Below are 22,469 nucleotides of genomic sequence, written 5' to 3'. Positions count from 1 at the left end.
TATCTTTATGAAAGTATAATAATATTAGTAAATACTACTAATAATATTTTTCTATTTATACTTTATTTTATTATATCTTCCTTATTTATTTATTTATTTTACAATACATGTTATCCTATGTACCGTTATTATGGGTAAGGTAATTGTACAATTTTAATTACTCTTAAAAAATGTTCTTAAAATTAAAATAGTATTTTTTAATATTCAAAAATATATTTTAATTTTTTTTGGGTGACTAAAATATATTTTAATTTAAAAAATAAAAAAAATGTATGTTACAAAAATTTAAAAAGAGATTAAAAATATGAACGGTAACCACCATAATTATAAATTTATAATTACTCCACCATATATCACGTTTTTGTTTCTGTCCCCTTCCCTCGAGCTTCAAACTGAGTGAAGAACAGTGGCTTCTCCATCTGAATAAAGGTAAGATTTCGGGAACAAACCAAGGTGTGATTCCACAAAAACCGCACTTTGGGTGTGACCCACCTAAAAGGAAAGATAAGATTCTTTTCCATTTCTAGTTGTGGGGTTTTTTACGTTACAATATGTGAAGCATGAAATCCAAGTCCATGATAACGGGTTTTCTCTAGCATCAAAACGTTTTCCTCACTCTTTCACTGCTTCAATTTTCGATTTTTTTTGGCTTTTTATTTTGTTTTGGGGGCTTTGGGAGTGTTTTTGCTGAAACTGCTAGAAGTGTAGCTTGAAGGTGACAAAAAATGGCGCATTCGGAAGGAACGGATCAGAAGAAGAAGAAAGATGTAATTCGTTTAGAGCGTGAATCTGTGATTCCAATTCTGAAGCCAAGGCTCATCATGTCCTTGGCCAATCTTATTGGTACTACTCTTGTTGGCAACTTTGAATTTGTTTCTATGCTGTTGCTGTCATAAAGGATTTTTTTTGTGTGTGTGCGTTAAGTTAACTTTGTGATGCTATATTTGGTATTCTGAATTTGGGGTTATCCTTTGAATACTGTCTTGAGATAGAAGTATAGAACGAATGTTGCTTTCTCCCCTTTACAACTATAATTTCGGATGAAATTCAATACTAATGTGTACCCTTTATTTGATTTTGCATTTTAGTGGTCTTGTTGTCTTAAAATTTCTTCTCCCAAAAGCTTAAGCTGAAAGAAACATACGCGCGAATAGTTATATCTCTAACACATTCTTTCAAGCAAGAGCCTTTTTTGGTTTGCTTAATTTTTGTATAGGCTTTCTTTTTCTTCTTAATTTTGCCTTACGCTAAGTTCTTTTTTGGGGCCTAATAAGGATCGAACTCTAGATTTTTCGGTCATATAAGTTTTAATGCCATGTCATGGTACCACTTCCTAAAAACTTAAGCTGCTAGAAGGAGGCACATGAATGTTTAATATCTCTAACACTTAATTCATATTTTGATTTTTTGTAGTCATTAGTTGTTATCTTCTATCTTGATGTAGAAATATAGCAACAGTTTTTTCCAAAGTTGATGTTCTCTTTGTGACTTGAGTCTATTGATTAATATACATAGAGCACAGTTCTGATCGAGCTGAGTTCTTGAAGCTCTGCAAGAGAGTAGAGTACACGATTCGAGCGTGGTACCTCCTACAATTTGAGGACTTGATGGTATCATTCATTGCTTGATCTTTCTTTTGACACAGTTACCAATATCATCTTCTTGTTGTAGAGGCGTAGGGCCTAATTTCTTTGTATCTACTACCTTCAGCAACTCTACTCCCTCTTTGACCCTGTAAGTGGGGCACAGAAGCTTGAACAGCAGAAGTTATCTAACCAGGAAATTGATGTACTAGAGCAGAATTTCTTGACGTACCTATTTCAGGTACACTTGCCACTTCCCGCATTACTTACTGATGCTGACAATTAGCTAGGGAACATCTTAATATGATATACATCTGAAAACCAAGTAACAAAATGATATATTAATGTATGAACAACTCAACTTATGATGTCGATGAAAGATGAGATAGTAGAGAAGTTTGTTGAAATGGCTGTATGCATTGAGTTTACCAGGTGAAATTGTCTATATGGATTAACGACATGATAGTGTTCTATTGTAAAAATCATATATACGTTTAAACTTGAAAATATTAATTTAAATCTATTTTAATATGTTCACCTTAGGTTTTAATAGGTTTTCCTCTACCTTCAGCTGTTTGTTTAGTCCACTCTCTTTATTGAGCTAAAGTAATGGGTTTGAAATTTTTTCCCCTATTAACCATTGTGGATACATCAAAAGGGTTTGGACATGACTTAAGATATTGGTATAACTTGAGTAACCAGTTAACCACAATGCATATCTAATTCTCAAGAAAATGCAAAAGAAGGAAGATGCATTTGATAATTAAGATTCATCTAGTCGTAGTTACTAGGGATTGAGCGAAATAAAGTACCATTACCATATTTGAAAATATTTTTTCAATTATATCTGAAGATTCTTTTATTGTTCATGCAGGTCATGGAAAAGAGCAACTTCAAGATAGTAAGTGAGGATGAGATTGAGGTTGCACAATCAGGCCAGTATCTTCTAAACCTTCCCATTAAAGTGGATGAATCTAAGGTTTGTGCATAATATCTTCTACTTAGTAGGCAAGGGTTGACTTATTAAACTTGATTAAATGCTGCTAAGTGCTAACTGTTGCTGATGTCTGTTTTTTTTTCTTATAAAGCTTGACAAGACACTTCTGAAGAAATATTTTGAAAACCACCCTCACGATAACCTTCCACATTTCTGTGATAAGGTATTCCTTTGAATTACTTATCCATCTAAAGTTTCTTGGCTTCTCGGTATTTATTATTTTGTTATCTGGGCTACGAAGGATGGGGGTGCATGTGTGTAGAATTGAAGGTTGAATGGTGTTTGAAGCTTTGCCTTCTTTTTGTTCGTAGAATGGTGTTTTGAATTTTTCGCAAATTGAAATCTTTATTTTATGCTGATTGATTACTAGATATTAATTTTAGAAGAAAAGTCTTGATTTTTCAAATAAAAGCAGGGAGAGGGGGTTTAAGGATGCATTAATACTTGAAATTAGGGGTCCCATTTCAAATTTAGGCTGCCAAAATTGAGTAATGAAAAAATAAAAATCTTTTAGGAGGTATCTATATTAATGATGGTTTTGACAAGGGAATTACACCTTTTCCGATAATCTAAAATGCTGTAGGGCAATGGATGAGAAAATAATTTCTATTTGGTCTTTTGGCAATGCAAGTGGTTTGCATGAGCCACTTCTTGACTCAATAGGATAATGTTACTGAATCCATTGTGTAATGAGGTAAAGATGACTAGGCGTTCTTGAAAATGACCCATAGTAGCTACTCCTTGGGTTATAACACTTTATAGTGATGTATTTTTAGTTCTTCTGACACGAAAGGAAGAATCTTCTAAATGTTGGCAGAGTTGCACTTAGATATGACAATTGGCAGTCCAACATGAAATCATATTGACTGAGATGTTATGTTGCCATCGACTCTTGAAGACATCAACTTGAGACCTAAGTTTTTAGAATAAGAATGTTCATTGTGTTTGTTTGGATCACTAGATATTGTTCACTTGTTACTTATTTGATGACTGACTGCAGCATATCTATGCCTTATGCCTCTCTCTAACAATATGTTGTAAAGGCTGGTCAACAACTATTGTTATTAGTATTAGTCATTGGATCTAAAAGGTTGAATTTGCCAAAACAAGTGGGCTGTACATTCAAATACCAAACTTTTTCTTTTGCTTCTCAAAGTTCGTTAAATTACAAGCTAATACATTCTATTATTCTAGTATGTTATCTTTCGTCGTGGCATTGGAATTGATCGAACAACTGACCTCTTTATCATGGAGAAAGTGGACATGCTCATTGCACGCTTGTGGGCATACTTGTTAAGGATAACTAGGTAAGCAAACTCTAGGATTGGAAACTATATCTTAAATTGTTGCTAATATTCATGCATTATCATAAGTGATAAAATTGATTGTTAGTAACTTATCTCAATGAAACCATTAAAAGTACACTGCTTATTTTCTCACTTGCATGCGTTTTGGTGATACTATAGTCTTGTCTAATCTATATCACCAAGTTGTTGTTATTGTACGAGTTATAGTCAATAATGTTCGGATACGAGAATATCCCATTTTATTGTAATTATATCATAGAATATCATGTAGTATCTTAGATGATCTCTTAGGGTTCGTTGTTGTATTTTGTTTTACTGCATGAAATTTCCCCTTCTTTTAATTAGGATTACGAGTCTAGCATTATTATAATTGGAGATAGGTTTTTCTCTGTTACCAACACAGTAACACAATACATGAAACTAAGAATATCAATCCGATATTATTCTCTAACTTACTCTATACTTTTCTCCTGGCTTTCCTATACCCTAAGTTAGTTCGTAAAAAACTATTAGTGGAACATTTTAGTCCTCAAACAAATTTTAATAACCAAATCAGTTTCCAAACTTTTATTTCTCTAACAAATCAGTTCCTGCATCAGATTGTTCGTCAATATGTAGGGACCGATCTGAGAATTTTAGAAACTTTTAGGGATAGATTTGTCTAACTTTTAAACAAAATTTGATGTCAGGATTGATTTGGTGATTAAAATTTGATGATTAAAGTGTCCGACTAAAAATTTCTTGAGAACTGATTTGGGGGGTATTACTCCCTACAACCATAAACTCTTCATGTGCAGTGATAGTTCAATACTTCAATACTATATTAGGAACTATACATGTGAAAATACTATAATATACATTTCATGTTTCTTGGTCTTTTTCCCAAAAAAGGACGCACTTTTAACGGTATGGTGCTTGTAGGTTGGAAAAACTTTTATCAAGAAAGCCAAAAAGGCATAATGACACAAATCCAAAGAAGGATGATGAAATTAACTCTGAAAATGGGGTAGACTTGTTCGTTGAACGGATACGCCTTGAAAACATGCAACTAAGGTCCTACTATCATTTCTCTCCTATTTTTCTTGCTGCTGTTACTGTTTATCCTTTTCTTTTTCCTTGTTACTCTCTTATGTTATTTTCTATCCAGGCAAGGTCTCTTATCTGCTGCTTCTCATAATCTCAGTTTTATGTAAATGTTAATTTTTGGAAGCTTCCATTCAACTGAAGATCTAAATTCTTATTAATTTCTACATATCACTAAATATTTGTTTAATGTTGGATGTTCTGGAATCACAAGTAATGATCATTTCTAAGCTAGTAGTCAGCCTAGATTGAGCGTCTGAGTCTTCCTTTAGTTATGTACTGGTAAAGTAGCAAGTTTATCATGGTGAATAAAGTTTCAGTCATGTTTGAAAAGGTCATTTTAAGATCTGATCATGGGTTTACAAATCAATTCAAATGGCTGAAAGTTCCACCTATATTTAGTCTATCTGCTCCTTTGTGTAGAAGTATATGTGATCGTGTTCTTCTCATGAAAATGCTATGCTCATGTTTCTATGTTGCATAAATTTTGAATGTGCGGAGATAGTCGCCTCTCATGAAACAATTTTCTGCAATTGCCAGTTTCCGCAATTTGGTGGGCAAGACCACGATTCAAGAACCAACATTTGATAAGATAATTGTAGTATACAGGTAGATCCCCTATATCTCAAGTTCTATTAGAAGGTTAAAATCTAAGAAAGAGATTGTTTCTTCAGGAGAGCTGGCACCAAATCAAAAGCAGAGCGAGGAATATTTGTGAAGCATTTTAAAGACATTCCAATGGCTGATATGGAGATAGTTCTTGTGAGTTACCTCATCTATAAAACATTTTAAGAATAATTTGATTTCTGATGGTGTTTAATTATCAATAAACCAAATGGTGACCCTGGTCAAGAACTTTTTACTTGACAGCCAGAAAAGAAAAACCCTGGATTAACTCCAATGGATTGGGTTAAGTTTCTTGGATCAGCTATTGTTGGGCTGGTTAGTTTTTCTGATCTCAATTGCATCTTTTGATCAGTCTTATTGTTTCTCTTCATCCTGAACGAATGCACTTTGAATCTTTGATATTCTTCTTTGTAGGTTGCCGTAGTTAGTTCACTTGAAATGCCTACAGCTGATTGGTTTGTCATTATTGCTGTTCTTTCCACAGTTGTTGGTTATATCGCCAAGACATACTTCACGTAAATATTTCAACTGTTTCTATTCTCCTTTCACTGGATTAGTCGTTACACACTAATCACATTGATCGTTGACTGTTATTTCCACTATCAAGTTATCATATGGTAGTAAATGCAATTAAAAACATCACTGCTATACATCTAGAATGTGAAATTTTCCTGAATATGGTGTGATAGAATGATGTGTCAAGACTACAATGTAGAAGTGTAAAAATAAGGAAATCAGGAGTAGGAAGAAAGATACAATTTGGTCCACTCAACTAATATGTTATCAAAATTGTTCACTAAGACCTGGCACTGTCCTCTGGTAGCATAGCATTTTTCTTCCATAAAAATTTTGTTAGCCATTGTGCCTACTGATTTTATTTCCCATAGGTTTCAGGCAAACTTGGCTCAGTACCAAAATTTGATTACACAGTCGATGTACGACAAACAACTAGACAGTGGAAAGGGCACCCTTCTCCATTTGTGTGATGATGTCATTCAACAGGAGGTAAATGCTACCTTAATGCTTTAATTTCATTACTTGTCATAGTATAGTGATAATTTTCATTAGTGATTCTACCTTTTAGAATTGTTTGAAAATAAGACGGCTAGGCAATTCTAATAACACTTGATAATGGTGATTGGCCAAAAGTAAGTCTGGACTTGCCCAAACTGGGCCGCAACAGTGCTAAGCCAGTTCATGCATGCCATAGCTTTTTACTTTAAAAAAGGCTTAACCCCACTTCCTGAAGTTTTTGCTCATCACAAAACTAAATTGTTTTCTGTTCATCATCTTAGTTGGAGTCACTAATAAGTTAGTTTTCCTCAAATTTTTGTTAGATATCTATCAAGTTGTAACCGAAATTGATATTTGCTAAATATGTATTAGTTTTGAAATTTATAACCCTACAAATAAAAATATCAAAATTTTATGAATAACCATACATAGAGGTTGGGGTCAATACCGATATGCTATTCTTGTTTTTTAACACAAGGGTAACTTAATCTATCTACTATTTGTGCCATATTGTTGGAAGATCATTTGATACTGCTAGCCTCAAATTGAGGTTTAATCCCACTGTAACCATGCACAGCTGCTAATATGAGACTCTTAAATTTGCAGGTCAAAGAGGTAATAGTATCATTCTTTATTTTGATGGAACAAGGCAAAGCTACAAGACAGGTAAATTATACTGACATAAGGTGGCTTGTTTTCCGTTTTAATTTTGAGTAGTGTGGTTTCATTAATGATTACAAAAATGCTATCATTTATTTTTATTCCTGTTTTGGGGGGTTTTGTTAGGTCTTGGTATCTCCATATTTGTTAACTTTGAGAACATGAAACAAAACTGAAAACAATGTGACATGTTGAATTTGCAATTAAAGCATATCAATGGAAATTGAAAAGAGAAACCAAGCACCCTTTTAGCAATCTTCCTCCTGTTCTCAAGTCTCAACCACCTTGTTCTTTTATCTAGAAACTCAATTTGTACTTATGTGACCAAGGTTGTTTTATGCATTACTTGAGTACTGGCATGCTATCTGATGATGTTAATCAGGATCTTGATCAATGGTGTGAGGAATTAATCAAAGAAGAGTTCGGGGAGGATTGTAATTTTGATGTGGATGATGCAGTTGGGAAATTAGAGAAATTGGGAATCGTTACACGGGTGAGATTAAAATTCACTCTTTCTAAACTTTCAACTGATTATCTCATATATCTCTATGCAGGAATGTTCTATTTTCTGTTCTCTTGTTTCCGTTATTTACACTTCTTTTTATCTCTAATTCATTAGACACCTCTCTATATCTTTCACTTTTTCTTTAATAAAATCCATGAAAATGAAAATGAAAATAGAAAACATTTTCACAAACCCAACATGCCTTAGGGGTTGTTTGTGAGTAAGAATTTGGAAGGGAGAGGGGAGGGGAAAACAAGTCTTGTAGTGTTAAAATCCGGGGAAAACAAGTCTTGTAGTGTTAAAATCCCAACACCCTTAAGGAGATTTCTCCAGCCCCCTAGCCGCAAAATCTCTGGTGACTTCATTCCAGTATCGGTAAGGGAAAATACTAGACAACCAGAAATTTTGCTAGAACTTTGCTGTCATAATAAAGTGACATTTTCCTTGGTCATTGGATGAAAACTTGGATCCAAGAACATTTTATCATATAAATTGCCACTGATTTCTGGCAAAGACTGGTTAGATTTTCTGGCTATGAATACTTCTCCGTCAACAGCTACTAGCTTGATGGATTTGGTTATCTGTTATGATTGCTTGGTGATTAGATTTTATTATTTGTTGAATGGTGGGTTGCCTTGAAAATGCAGGATACTATTGGAAGGTATCAGTGTGTTGGGCTGAAAAGGGCCAATGAGATCATTGGCACTACAACAGAAGAGCTTGTTCTTAAGGCAAAACAGGGAGCCATCAATCCTTGATGGTGTTTCCAAAAGTGTGCTTTATTATCTCTCTTATGTACATGTTAATTTCTGCTTTCTGTCGTGTAAGTTTATGTCAATGTGTGTATTCTGTATTATGTTTACTTCTTCAATATTTTCTTTGTTCATAAAACCTTGTCCCTGATTCTAAAATGCACTCAATTGAATGTTTTCTTTTTAATGATTTTCAAAAGTAATGTATAAATTATTACAAGGACAGCATGACGTTAATTCTTCCATGTGTGGGGTCAGCATGCCGAAACTGTGTCCTTCATTTAATAGCTGTGAAATTATTACAAAGACAGGCATGCATACAGAAATAATGTAAAGGAACCAAAATTTTTAAGTCTAGGAACTTATTAAGGTACTTCACTTTTACTAAACATGTAACTATTCTTTTCGAATTAAAATATAATATAATAACAATGAACTATTTGTAATACTAATTTTAGGTACTTTTGGAATATATCCATAGAGCTGTATAAATTACTCTTAATCAAACACGATGTATTTATACATTTATAGTTTAGTTAGCAAGAATTACATGATTTTTTTTCCTAAGTTATTTGTAAGGCTCTGATTGTAGCATTCAGTTCCCTGACTTGGCTCTTCAAACGCTCTGGGTGGCAAAAGAAATCAACGAAGACTCTCCTTTGAAGTCCACTTTCTTGCGAATGATGTTTCACAATCTAGTGCAAATTAGTCAACACAATGTGAGAATGAGTGAGTTCAATACCACTCAACACATAATGTTTCAATGACATTATTATTATTATTATTAAACATAACAGGAATTAATACGAGTGAACACGGATCAGATCGGATATGGCCAAAATTTCGATCCGATTTGATCCACACATTTGCGGATCGGATATCGGATATATCCGCAAAACACAAAAATATTTTTAAAAGCTTATTTTTATTAAAAATCTATTTTTTTATTCTTTTAAATATGTTTACTCTTATAATAATATTAAACATTTTTCTTAAATAATAAATTAAAATAATACAACATATATGATAATTATTTATTGAAATAAAACATAAAAAGAATATTTACTTATTTATTTCTTTATTTTTTGCGGATACGCGGATATGCGGATACCCACACAAAATCCGCAATCCGATAGCCTTGCGGATCGGATTCGGATAAACGCTACGAATATGCGAATCAGATCCGATCCATGAACACCCCTAGGAATTAAGTTAAGAAAATTACCAACAGATGATAATTGCAGAGAAAGGTAGTTTGTAGTGTGTATAAATCACATTACCTCATTCTTCTTGACATGCTCGAGTGTGACCTCCTCCACAGCAGCCGAGAGCTTTCCATTCATCTTTTCCATTTCGTCAAGCTCTTTCATTAATGGCTGATGCAACATCACAAATGTCAGCGGAATAATTTCAGATCGAAAGGTAAGGCGAAAAGCTCAGATGAACTGGAAAAAACTATTGATCCAAAATCTCAAGATTAGTTCAATAAGATTAACCACTTATACAATGATTCATAAATGTGAGAAGCTAAATCCAGATAAGACAACTAATTGTAATATGGCAACAGCGAAATCAAGACTGCATCCAGTCAAATCTGAAAGTCATACCCGAGGAGTTAGAATAGGCTGGGCTGTTGTTGAAGATGCGAAGAGCAGTTGCTGCAAACTTTGAATGAGGGTGCACCTATTATGAAAACAAAAATTCCTTCACATTCAACATAATAATCACAACAAAAAATAGGGAACTAAAGGGAAACGCATAACCATTATTTGGGGAAAAAAAAGAAAAGCTTCTGTGTATATATTACACTAAGCATTCAGCAACTATTAATATGAATGGGAATACAATATTTGGGTAGCTTCTATTTATAATGTGTCGATGTATCCTCCCTAAATGGAAAGATTATGCTTTTGCATCCTTAAGTATACTGCTGTCTGCACTAGTCAACTGAGGCCTAAGAAATCTTAATGATACAGTAACATACAAAGGTCTCTCTGTTAAATCAAAAGGCATCAAAACTTGAAAGGAAACCTTCACATGCATAATTCATTTTCTTAAATATATAAATAAATAAAAGAAATACTTACAGTTCATTAATACACCTATTTCTGTCTTCAGGAAGAGAATTCTCAAGGTCTGACTGAAGGGTCATCAACTCTGAATTGAGAGCTGATATCTGCTGGACAATGCCTGGTGCTGATACATATGTCGATAATGCAGCTTGAGTATCTGGGAAAAAAAAAAAGAAAATGACAGTTAGACAATGACACGTATAAAATTAGAAGGCTAATGAATCCAATATAACACGAATAGATCACTAAAAAAAATACTCACTTGAATAAACTTTTAGTAGGTCTCTAATAGCATGCAAGAAATTATCACTGTCATGTACTCCCCCTTGTTCTTGAACATCTGATGCAGCTTGAATAAGGGCCAGGCACCGACACTGCAAAACAATCCAAAATGAAGTTGAATGTAAAAATAGTTCAACAGTACACCATAATATGATATTGATTATTGGGATTTGATGTAAAATTATAGGAAATGTCAAGTTAACCAAATCCATATCCCTATATAGATTTAGGTTAATTAAGTTCAATGCTGACTGGGAAAAAGTACTTTTATTTCATAAACTACTAAGTACTAAAGTCTTATTTGATGAATGTTGGGTGTGTGTGTGTCCAAGCTTCATGGACCAGTTCTTGAGGGTCAGATTCACGGTTTTGAGAGGTCAAAACTTCTAAATAAAGAATACTTGTATCCCTAAGATTTCTGTGACACACTACTTAATTTAGGAAAAAATTTGGTTGCTTGCATCACTTGGAGCAAAGCTAAGCTCAACCTTTTCTCAGAGATTTGACTAAGAGAGTGTTTGGAACAAAGTATTTTTCTATTTCTGAACTTCTATGCAAGTCTCAAACTCTCAAAAGAATTCTTTTTCTACTATAAAATTTAAAAAGATTATCCATACTCCTTAACATCACATCATGAAAATACATTCCAACTCTTTCTTTTTAATCACCAACTGCAACAGGCAGTTCACCAATGATACAACATAATGTTTGCCTGTCTGCCCTCATCATTTTTGAGTAAAGACAAGATATACTAAGTTACTAACACGTCACATAATTTCAAATGCATATGTTAAAAAGAAACGTAAATATCATGCATTATCTCCAGATGAACGCATCAGCAAACATTTAGACAGGTTATGTAGTAAAAAGGAGAAATCAAACCAAATTAAGGAAATACCATTACCTAAAACAAATAAACTGCAGTTAACAACACGATAAGTAAACCAAATAACAGCTCAACAGGAAAAATAAAGCAAATAAAAAATGAAAACAATAGGAAATTTAAATTGTAGGGATACATACCACCCGTCCCTCTGTTGCAGACACATAGGCTTGCAACTCTAACTCTATGACTTTCAGTAGCGAATAGGCTCCAAGCATGTTCTTCTTTTCTAATTGGCAGGCTATCTTTAACAACTGATGCCTGGCAAGTAGAGTTATAAGATGGTTTATGAACTGCCACAAAAAATGAGAGCCCGTTAGGAAAGGTTGGATACATATACAAAAGTTCAAATGTTAGATATAATTATGCACAATCTTATACACGATCAAGTTAAAGATTAAAAATTTGTCTTTAATGATAAATGTAACACCTTCCATTAGGTGAAAAGAGAGGAATACGTAAATTGCAGGAATAAGGAGGAAGGAGAGTGCTCAGAAGAATTTTGATCCTCTATGAACACAACCTTGTCATGTTCATATATCTACCATTGATTTTTATCTTTGTTTTTCCTATGTGGAATTATGGAGGAATTTGGAACATGCTCTATAGCCACACTTAAAGGAAAATCTATCAAGATGGTGAAAATCATGACAAGGAGAAAGATTAACATTATGTGCATAAAAGAAACGAAATGGGTGGGGGCAAAAGTAACAGAGTTGGACACTTCAAGATTTAAATTTTGGTATACAGGATGGCGAAGAATAGAAATGAGGTGGGCATTATCATTGATACGCACTAGAAGAAAGATGTGGTAGATGTTAAAAGAGTAGGAAATCAGATCATCACCACTAAAACTTGTGGTGGAATTGGAGGTCTTTTATGAAATTTGTACCTATGCACCACAAGTCGGTTTGAAAAAAAAAAAAAAAGAAACACAAGACAAGGTTCTGGGAAAATATGGAAGGTTTAATACAAGACATTAGAAAATAAGATTTTCTTGGGAGAAGACTTAAATGAGCATGGGGTCATGGATTTAGAATAGTGAACACAGGGTATGACAAGCAAAACAAACACCTTATAAGACTGGGATGACAAGTTCTCCAATAGATTTCTTTTTGCTTAGAAAATAAGACCGAAAATTTCTTAGTAACTGCAAAATTATTTCAAGAGTTTGACCACCCAATATAGGGTGCTTGATATGGATGCGAAAGATGAAGATAAGTCGTCAAGAAAGGAACCCAACGATCAGGTGATGGCAAATGAAAGGTGAGAAACAAAGAGACTCCAAAAGACAGAAAGCAAGGTGGGAAGAACATGAAAGTTCTAAAGAGATATGGGGTGAGATGATAGAAATTATCAGTAAAGTGGCAAAGAAACTGTTGGCAAACAAGATATTGGGACAAGAGATAAAGAATTGTGGTGGTGGGACACAAGTGTGTGCAAGAGAAAGTCAAGATAAAGAGAGAATGCTTTAAAGAGTGATCTTTGTGACAAAAATGTGGAAATTTGGGAAAGGTATAAGACGGCTAAGAGAAAAATGGGATTAAGCAAATCAAGAAAGAGCGTATGTATAGGAATGATGAGATTTTGATCATAGATGAGTGCATCAACGAAATCTGGAAGAACAATTATACACGCATGGATAGAATAAGGAACAAAGATATGCGAGAGAAAGTTGAAGTAACACCTATTGTTTAAAGGACAGTGAAATCTACTTAGATGGTTTAAACACGTTGGAAGAAGACCAGGAATTGATAGAACATCCAGTCAAAGAGGATAGATTAGATGGAAGACAGACAGTGGCTAGAGACAAAGGAAGACCAATGGTGTCATTTAATCCATTTAGCCAACCTCACCTAGTGGAATTATGCAAATCCAATGTTTTGTGCATCAAAATAATGTTTGACTAACTGCCATATAGCTTATAGTTTAGGGAACAATCTCATGTAAATACAAATGAATACAAATACATCCAATAGTGAAAGACATAAATACAAGAAGTATTCATAATTAGCAATCAGCAGCTAAGCTTACAGTTTTTTGCCGGTTAATGTAGTACTCTTGGCGCATGACCTTCAAATCATAATCACCTAGCGTGCAGAAAAATTGGATCATAGCAAATTTGAACAAGGAGTCATGTAAAAGTAAAGACTAAGATAGTAAAAGTGAATTATTTGATCTGTATAGTTTGAGAGTAAAAAGTTCATAATACCCTGTAAAACATATGTGTCTTGGAGTTGAGCTAGCTCCCAGCACAAATCTGGAATAGTCTAAAAGGGGTAAAAGGTGCAATTAGATAAAAGGGTGTAAATGTAAAGAGAAACAATTATAAATAGTGAAACATTTTGTGCACAAAGAAGTGATAAATATTCAGATAAATTATAAGAAATTTCCTGAGTGGGCATTGTTTTAACTTAACGATTGGAGTTACAGTTCAGTTACATTGTTGAGATTCTTCAGAAAAAACATTTCTCTTTTTCACTTTAAGGAATCCGGTGTTCTTTTTTTTTTTTCCTGACACTCCAGGGAATGGTATCAGCCGATGAAACAGTAACATGGACACTTGTCACAAGACAGAAATGAACATTACAACTCAATGAATTTTAAAAATTGAAATTGCAGTTCACATACGTTAGAAACTGAATAAAAAACACATCATTCAACATGCATATAAAAACTGAATTAAACTACCAATATACAGGGGATTTATAATAGAGTAGGATCCATTTCACCCTGTGTAAGTCTTGTCTTGTTGCCTTACATAGTTGAAAAACTTCTTATACACAATAAATTTCATCAATCCAACTATTAATTTGAACATCTCACTATATATATTAATGTAATAAAATTTTATAAAATGTGGAATTGATTTAACATGTCATCATAGCAATTTACTTTTGCGTTTATTATAATTTTAAAAATACAAGCAACTATGACTATTGAATTACATATTGATAGATGCCGAACTTTTTCAAATCCGGTAAGCTTGATTATCAAGATAATGTGATATAATTATATGGTGAATTGGTGAAAATCATCATGCATAAAAAAGAAAACCTCAATAGGAGAAATACAATGCATGTCAAATGAATGTTTTTGAATCGTAGTGTTCAACTGCAGTTGGAAACATTAACAGTAGCACAACACTAAATTAGTTTCTAGGCCTTGACTAACATTTATGTTCTTAAAATGTAGCTAGAATAGGGACAAATTTTCAAAATACCGGATGAATGAAAACACTGAGCCTCCAATATGCAAATAGTACATAAAAAAACTACTAAATGGTAATGGTGTGGCATCTTAGAAAAGTTCAAGGATTTCTATTGGCGATATCAATATTTGCTAGAAGGCAGAACAAGCCTTGGAATCTATGTAGCAACCAACCTCTGATAGCAATTTCTCCTCACGGCTATACAGATTCGAAAGTTCTCCTTTCAATTCAGAATACTTTCTCCTGAACATTATACCAGATGATATGATTACATAAACAATTAAAAAAAACACAAAATTTAGAAAATAACTCGGCTATAATTAATTTAAAGTCATTACAGATAGTTACAGTTCTAACATTATCTATCCATCCATTCAAGTCTAATCACATTAAAGACGTGGTTTTTAGTGGAAAAAAAATCATTTTACCTGTCATTAAAGGGCGAGGGGAGGTAATTGACAATTAAAGGTTGTAAATGTAATTAAAAAGACCTCAGGGAAGGTCAATATAATTTTTCCAAAAAACAAACAAACAACAACGACAACAACAACAACAAAGGCACATCCCACTAGGAGGGGTCGGCTACATAGATAAATAATATTTAATATAAACTTAGTTATATACAATAAAAATAGTAATATAACTTGACCATGTGTTGGAATACGAGATCAAATTTTGATTGGACTTTGATATATGTATAGTATTAAAATTAAAATTTTATTAGGAAATATACAATTGTCAATCGAACCTTATGTTATTAGGGATTTATCTTGTCAATGCTTATCCTATCAAGCATGCCAAATGAGTCCTAACACTGCAACTACCAGAAACTCGAGAAACTTTTCTCCTATTTTTATCAACTTGCCAATAAATAAATCATGTTGAGGATACCTGAGAGAATGAAGATCAAGATGAATGTGAGCTTCATCTGATGAAACCTGAGATTTAAGTGTCATTAAAATAGCCTGCTGCTTGGCATTTTCAACTTGTGCTTCCACCCATTGCCTTTCACTTATTCCAAATCTGTGTGATATGTTAGAGACAATATAACCAGTCAAACTTTTAATTGAACCTCAGAAAGAAACTAGCAATAGTATCCAGTCTAAATGGATCAAAAAGTACCCAAAAACATCAACTACCCCACAAAATATGAACTCAAATGGTATTAAGACAAAATTGGAATAAAAGCAGGATAATCAAGATTTCATGTCAAGTCATCACCAGAACATCAAAAGCAGAACAATTTGTATAACGAACTGGCAATGAATGTAGGCATGACTTTTACATGTAGATCTGGGTAGAACTTCAACTTCTCACAAATAACAGAAGCATGTAATCGTTGCAATCTTATAGGATAAAGAGCATACACTGATCGAAGCCGTTGCAACTCAGATACACGTTGATGGTGTGATTTTTCCAAATCTGCTCAATCACAAAGCGAGAAAATGATTCGTTTATTCTATTGGCAAATCTGAATAGTAACTATACATAAAAATAAGTTCTGTTAATGTTAAGCTACTTCAAGCAAACATATATGCTATATCTGTGTGCATGCCACAGCATGGTTGAATTTAATATACATAACAAAATACAGAGAGCATTCGTTTTGCATGAAATACAGGGACTGGTTCAGTACAGATTTTTGTGAGAAAAAAGTTTACAACAAGTTGGAATGCAGCTATAAGGTGTGAAGGGTTGTAACAGAATGCCAGAGCCCAGAAGCAAGAACTTCTAAGAAGACAGCATGTTCAGTTATATGCTTAAGGATCCACTGAGATTGGTCTAGTGGTGAGAGATTTAGGTAGTAATATATATATGAGGTCCAAGTTTTGAACCTCATTGTCACCACTCACCAATGTAGCAAAGAAAATTACATGTTTAATGGTTTTGGAATCATCAAGTAGAAAATCATTATTTTATAGATACAACAAAATATATTTATATTTGTGGAATAAAAATTTTAACAAGAACATAAGAAAAACTTAAGTCCTTATTACTAAGGAGATACGAGTTCCAATTAAATTTGGAGTGGGGAAAAGTAATAGCAAGTTGTGAAAGACTGGTATACCTCTGACATATATATTTGAGATATCATCAAGACTCACCCAAGAGCATTTAGATTTTCCCTCCTCAGCAACAAGTCGGAATGGACCCTGATAATACATAAGAAACATAAGGGCATTAAGACCCAAATAGATATATAACTAACAGAAAGTTCAAACATCACTTTCTAAAAAATATACAAAACAGAAAAAGCTCAACAAGAACAACCAAAAATAATTTAGTCCCATAAGATAAGTTCAGCCACATGGATCAATCAACCACACCAGAAAGAGTTCAAGAAGAATAAATTATCATGTTCAAGATTTCATTTTCCAATCTAGATAAAAATGTTAAAGGACTTTAATCTAACAAGTTCATCTTGCATGACAAACATCAAGCTCTGAATCCTTTGAAATATTAAATAAAATACCACTATATCATATCAATATACCTTAAAGGTAACAAACATCTTGAGAAGAGAGCAAAGCTCTCAAGTATCCATCAATGGATTTTCAGTAGTGGTTCAGTTTGCAACAAGAATCTTATAAAATTTCTTCTTTTGGAGGAACCACTTGAGAAGATGGATGTGTTACATGATGTTACATGAGTATGAACACCTAACATGTATATACTAGGTTCTATTCTAAAAGTAAGCTTCAGGACTGACAAGATTTGACATAAAGGTAAAGAAGTGAATATGTTTATTCTAAATGTCCATTCATAAACTTCTTTGTCTTTCACCATTCTAGACTTCTAGATTGTTTTACTAGTAGGCAAAACTCAGCAAGAAAAACTATTATGAAAAACTACGCTCTCCCCTAGCAAGAGCAAGTCAATACTTCAGATTTTAATAAATATTAAATAAGGAAAAGAGCAGTGTCTTTTGTTAGAACAGAATGAGAAGAAAACATAAAGAAGGAAAGAATTCTGCCAACATACGGTTTCCAGTTGCTTAGCAAACCACTGATTTAGCTCAGCTAAACAAGATTTGTCTCCAAGTAGGTATTGATTGAAGTCTGAGTATGCCAAATATATACCATCCTCTGCACTTCAACGTATCTCAACTTATCAGAACTAAGAAGAATGGAATCAACCATATCAATGGCATAAAGAGTCTGAAAGTAAATAAATACACACAAAAAATAAGAGAACTGCCAGTAAATTGTGAAGTCCTAATTTCAAGTAAAAAAGTGATAGTGGGGTATGAGACAAACATACATCATGAAAATTAATTCTTTCTGAAATCACAGTATCAAAGTTTTAGCATCTTATGCAGTATTAAAAGTTTAAACAAAACTAAGAAACCAGCAGTTTGCTATTTTACCTTGCATGAAAATAAAATCAAATAAAGATATATTGTTTTAAATCATTTAAAGAAAAAAAAATGTTGCATAATGTTATCATTTTGTGTAAATATACCCTCTGTTTTCGTCCCCCAACGGAATCCTTATCTGTTAAAAGTCTTTAAAAGTTTCAAATGATAAACTTCCATTTTCCTTAGCAATCTCTATAATTACATGTCAACTTTCAGTATGTATATGAGCTTGCGGGTTATGATTTTTCAATATACTACACAAATCATCATCAACAAACAAAGCTTATTCCACTAAGTGGAGTTTGCTATATACATGCTAAAATCACACCATTTCGCTACATAGAATTCTACTTGGAAACCAGATGCTGGTCAAGCTCTTCCATGTAACAAAACACAATAACCAAAACTAAAAACATAAACCAGGGGTGCTATTATTTGAGCTCGTGCTGCCAACCGTAGGTCAGCAAGGATGCTTTGGAAAGAGCAAGTTTATTATATGCCACTATTGGGTGTTTTTGGTCAGAACATATTTCTTTCACCTCCAATGACAAATGTTCAAACTAGCATGCTTTGTAGTATAAGAATATATGTTTAGCCTCTGCGCATGACCCTTTTAGATGAAATTCCCTCTGATATGTTATGATATTGTAGAGATCTACTTCATTAATAGTTTGTTCACTTTTTTATTATTTCATAAAATATCTTTCACCCACCTATCTTGGATCAGATAATGGAAACAAAATTAAATTTTATAAAATGAGAAGCTCAAGGAAATAAGCTCAGAGTGGAAAAGACAAACATTACCATCTCCCGAATGATAACAAGCCAACTCTTGTGCTGTGGAAGCAATTCTTCCAAGAACTGCATTCATCTAAATGATAAAGCAATACCACATAAACAAAACACCATGAGTTGAGACAATACTTAACTGAAATATAGACACCCACATCAGCTAAGAAATATTGTTGAACCTATTGCCTTGCTGTAATACATATGATCTATACTAAGTGCTTGTTTGGGTGCCATTAAGTTGATAAAAAAAGATATTTTTTATTTTTCTAGTGCTTTTACTTTTACTACTAGAAATTTACCAAACACGCTAAATTATTTTAATTTTTCTATAAGATCTTTTAAAAAAAGATAATTCGGAAAACATGTTATTCATATGGCTTTTACATATTCATTGGCTAGCTAATTATTGCTTAGTTTTGTCGTACATTGGTACTGATTGTTTAGTGTCTTCCTCTTGCATTTAATATTGTACATTGCATAAGTATCCATATCTGTAGGTTGATAAACACATACATGTTTACCTAATCTTACACATTATTTAAGATCAAAGAATTTGGTGGAGCACCTGTAAATTTCTAACTGAAAGGTTATCATCTATTGTTGTAAGGTGTCCATTTACAATAGATGTTGCAGCAACCCGTGCCCGTCTTCCTTGCGTTAAAGTTGATGCCTGGCTTGTAAGCAAATCATACTGTGATTGCAGTTGCCTTAGCTGTCTTTGCAAATCTGAAGCTTCAGCTTTATATGCCAGAGTTGCCTCCCTGAAGAAAAATATAAGCTAAAAAAGGGTAACAAGGTAGTGCCTATTGCATTTATAGTGAAATTAAGTTAAAATAATTAGAATTTATGTCAAGAGCAAATGGAAACCCAAACACGCACTCAGGCTGAATTTGATTTGGATGCAAAGTGGGTGCAAACTAATAGTTTCTGTTGCACTTGAGATGTTACTTTCAGAAGTAAAAGAAAAACCCTATCATCTGCCCAAAATATACTATGAAAAGAGATATTGCCAAAGCATCCCTGACCTACGAAGCATGGATATCGACACAGATACTTGACAAAACACAGATACGGACAGGTAGACACACCATTTTTTTTTAAATGACAAGACAGAGACATGGGATATAGATATATAAAGTTTCAAAATTTTATATGGTAATCGAGCATTTATAAATGTAAAATTACCATTATTCAGTTATTCACTACTACCAATATTCAAACAAATAATACTGGTGTTTTGGATCCTAATGACACTACATCTAACTCATGTTTGAAGTGCCTATGAACTTGAAAGGGAAAATATAATTGGTCAAATATGATTGCACCTATGACATGTGTGGATGTCTTTGAGTATTGCACACTACACATGTTCGACACAAAACCTTGCTTACTTTGTGTCAGTAGTTCATAGCCCATCGCTTATGCAAATTTGCTTCTTGCTAACATTTATCATACACTCAAAAATGGCTTTGAGAAGCATCAACACTTAGACAACTTTCGACAACTTAAATTTGCAGTTAGCAATCAATCAAAATTAGCTTCAGGCTTCAGCAACCATGAATTGACCAAAACATGAACACAGAAACGCATATGGCAATGGATATAAATAGAGAACCTTATATCCTTCAATCCCTCTTCGGCGGCGCCAAAGACGGCTTCCTGGTTGTCTCTGGTGTCAGAGAAGGCCAAAATGCTATCATAAGCGAAGTCCAAATCTTCCCCCTGTTGATCAACATTCAACAAAAACGATTCAGTACGGCATTTCAAATTCAGCAATGCAATGATGAAAATTTTCAAAGAATGTATCGAATTCACCTCCAAAAGCTTCCCTTCTTTCTTGAATTGCTCATACTGAGAGAGATCAGAGAGGGAGAGGATGTTGGAGGGGCGGAGGCTGGAGCAGATCCAGTGGAGGACGGGGCGAGTTTGTTCGTACTGGAACGGCCATTCGAAGCTGTCAGGGTCCAACGATTCGGAATCTTCAAACCCTAATTCGACGAGCAAGGAGCACAGTCGTGACCCGCTCATCTTTGTTTCTCTTCCTTGTCAACTCAAGATCGTCTTCATTTAAGTGGATGTCGCTGTTGCCTGTTGGTGCCACTGCTTCAACTCCAGCCTCGGCGGCAACCGCAGCGAGAACCTCTTTTTTTTCTAAGGGCCCAAAAAGATTTGAAATTTCATTCTTGCAGTATTTTTCAGAATTTAATGTATCGCGCCCCTGTTAAAGGCTTAAAATTAATGTGATTGGCATACTACTCTTTTAAATTTTAATAATTCATATAAAACATAAGAAAATAGAAAGTTAAAATTTGTCTAGTTAATAAAGAGTGTGATATACTTTATTTAATATAAACTAGAGAATATACTCAAATAGATTCGTAAAAAAGTTTGCGTTGTATATTTAGTTTCTAAAAATTTGTTATTACATTGAAAATTCTGAATATAACAAAATAGGATGGTTACATATTTAAGTATTTTTTTATTTAAGTTTATTTAAGTAGGTCTAACATTAAAAAAAATTACTCTTATTAAAATAGTGTCATTACACGCACTTTTTCTTCTTCTTCTTCTATCCCTGCTTTTTCTTCTTTTTTTCTCTCATTTGCTTTTTTTTCTTCTTCTTTTTTCAAATACATATACATACATTATTTTTTTTTCCTTTCAAATTTACGGATACCTTCTCCTTCTCCGATGTGTGTGGACTGCTTGTCATTATCGGTTAACATTACTCGTTGGAGGTTGTCCATTGGTTGAGGTCTTTCATTGAAATCCTCCCTTGGATCAAGTTCGGATAATGTCAAGATCTTGGCCATATTGTGAATGACTTGCACCTGTGATCGACGTATCTGTTTTATCGGGTTTTGCTTTAGGCTGGCATTATAGTACTGCCGAACTTCTTGGTGATCCACATACACTATTGCTAACCTATTTTTCTGCACGGAGAACTTAACACACAGATGTAAAGTAGAGACTACTGTCCTAAATGCATTTAGAGCAGGTCTTCCGATGATGATATTATAAGGGCTATAACAGTCTACTATCAGATATTGGATATCAATTGATTTTGACATGAGGTCCTCTCCCATTGTTGTCTTTAACCATATATGTCCCATAATGGGGACCCTTTCTCCGAAAAAACCGATCATCTCTCCAAAGAAAGGTTGCATTGTTTTTTCTGATAATTTCATTTTTTTGAAAGTAGAATAAAATAAAATGTCGGCACTGCTACCTGGATCTAGTAATGTTTTTCTTACCAACAGCTTTCCAACTTGAATGGAGATTACCACTAGATCGTCGAGATTAGAACTTGCTGATTTGATGTCTGATTAATTGAATGTTATTG

The 22,469-nt window shown here is 33.6% G+C and overlaps 2 protein-coding genes across 2 annotated transcripts; one reads left to right on the top strand and one right to left on the bottom strand.

The window, feature by feature from the left end:
- Window positions 1-324: 324 nt before the first annotated feature.
- On the top strand, window positions 325-8,718 carry LOC107494606 (uncharacterized). The gene is made up of 16 exons (XM_016115646.3): window positions 325-429; window positions 709-843; window positions 1,516-1,610; window positions 1,711-1,824; window positions 2,458-2,562; window positions 2,672-2,743; window positions 3,775-3,887; window positions 4,809-4,940; window positions 5,511-5,579; window positions 5,645-5,732; window positions 5,841-5,912; window positions 6,012-6,112; window positions 6,485-6,602; window positions 7,218-7,277; window positions 7,654-7,764; window positions 8,424-8,718. The coding sequence occupies exons 2-16, from the start codon at window positions 726-728 to the stop codon at window positions 8,532-8,534; spliced, it is 1,479 nt and encodes a 492-aa protein (XP_015971132.1). The 5' UTR covers window positions 325-429; window positions 709-725; the 3' UTR covers window positions 8,535-8,718.
- Window positions 8,719-8,951: 233 nt separating this feature from the next.
- On the bottom strand, window positions 8,952-21,330 carry LOC107494605 (AUGMIN subunit 3). Its single transcript, XM_016115645.3, has 17 exons — window positions 20,942-21,330; window positions 20,742-20,848; window positions 19,692-19,887; window positions 19,139-19,205; window positions 17,959-18,062; window positions 17,045-17,129; window positions 16,344-16,398; window positions 15,868-15,999; window positions 15,150-15,219; window positions 13,978-14,035; window positions 13,800-13,855; window positions 11,906-12,058; window positions 10,863-10,974; window positions 10,616-10,757; window positions 10,136-10,211; window positions 9,809-9,904; window positions 8,952-9,223 (listed from the first exon to the last, which is right to left on the bottom strand). The coding sequence occupies exons 1-17, from the start codon at window positions 21,152-21,154 to the stop codon at window positions 9,092-9,094; spliced, it is 1,854 nt and encodes a 617-aa protein (XP_015971131.1). The 5' UTR covers window positions 21,155-21,330; the 3' UTR covers window positions 8,952-9,091.
- Window positions 21,331-22,469: the final 1,139 nt, after the last annotated feature.

This window comes from Arachis duranensis, chromosome 6 (genome assembly GCF_000817695.3).
Source record: "Arachis duranensis cultivar V14167 chromosome 6, aradu.V14167.gnm2.J7QH, whole genome shotgun sequence".
Taxonomy (NCBI): domain Eukaryota; kingdom Viridiplantae; phylum Streptophyta; class Magnoliopsida; order Fabales; family Fabaceae; genus Arachis; species Arachis duranensis.
Note: the sequence above shows the minus strand (reverse complement) of the source record. Positions and strands in the feature narration are given on the sequence as shown.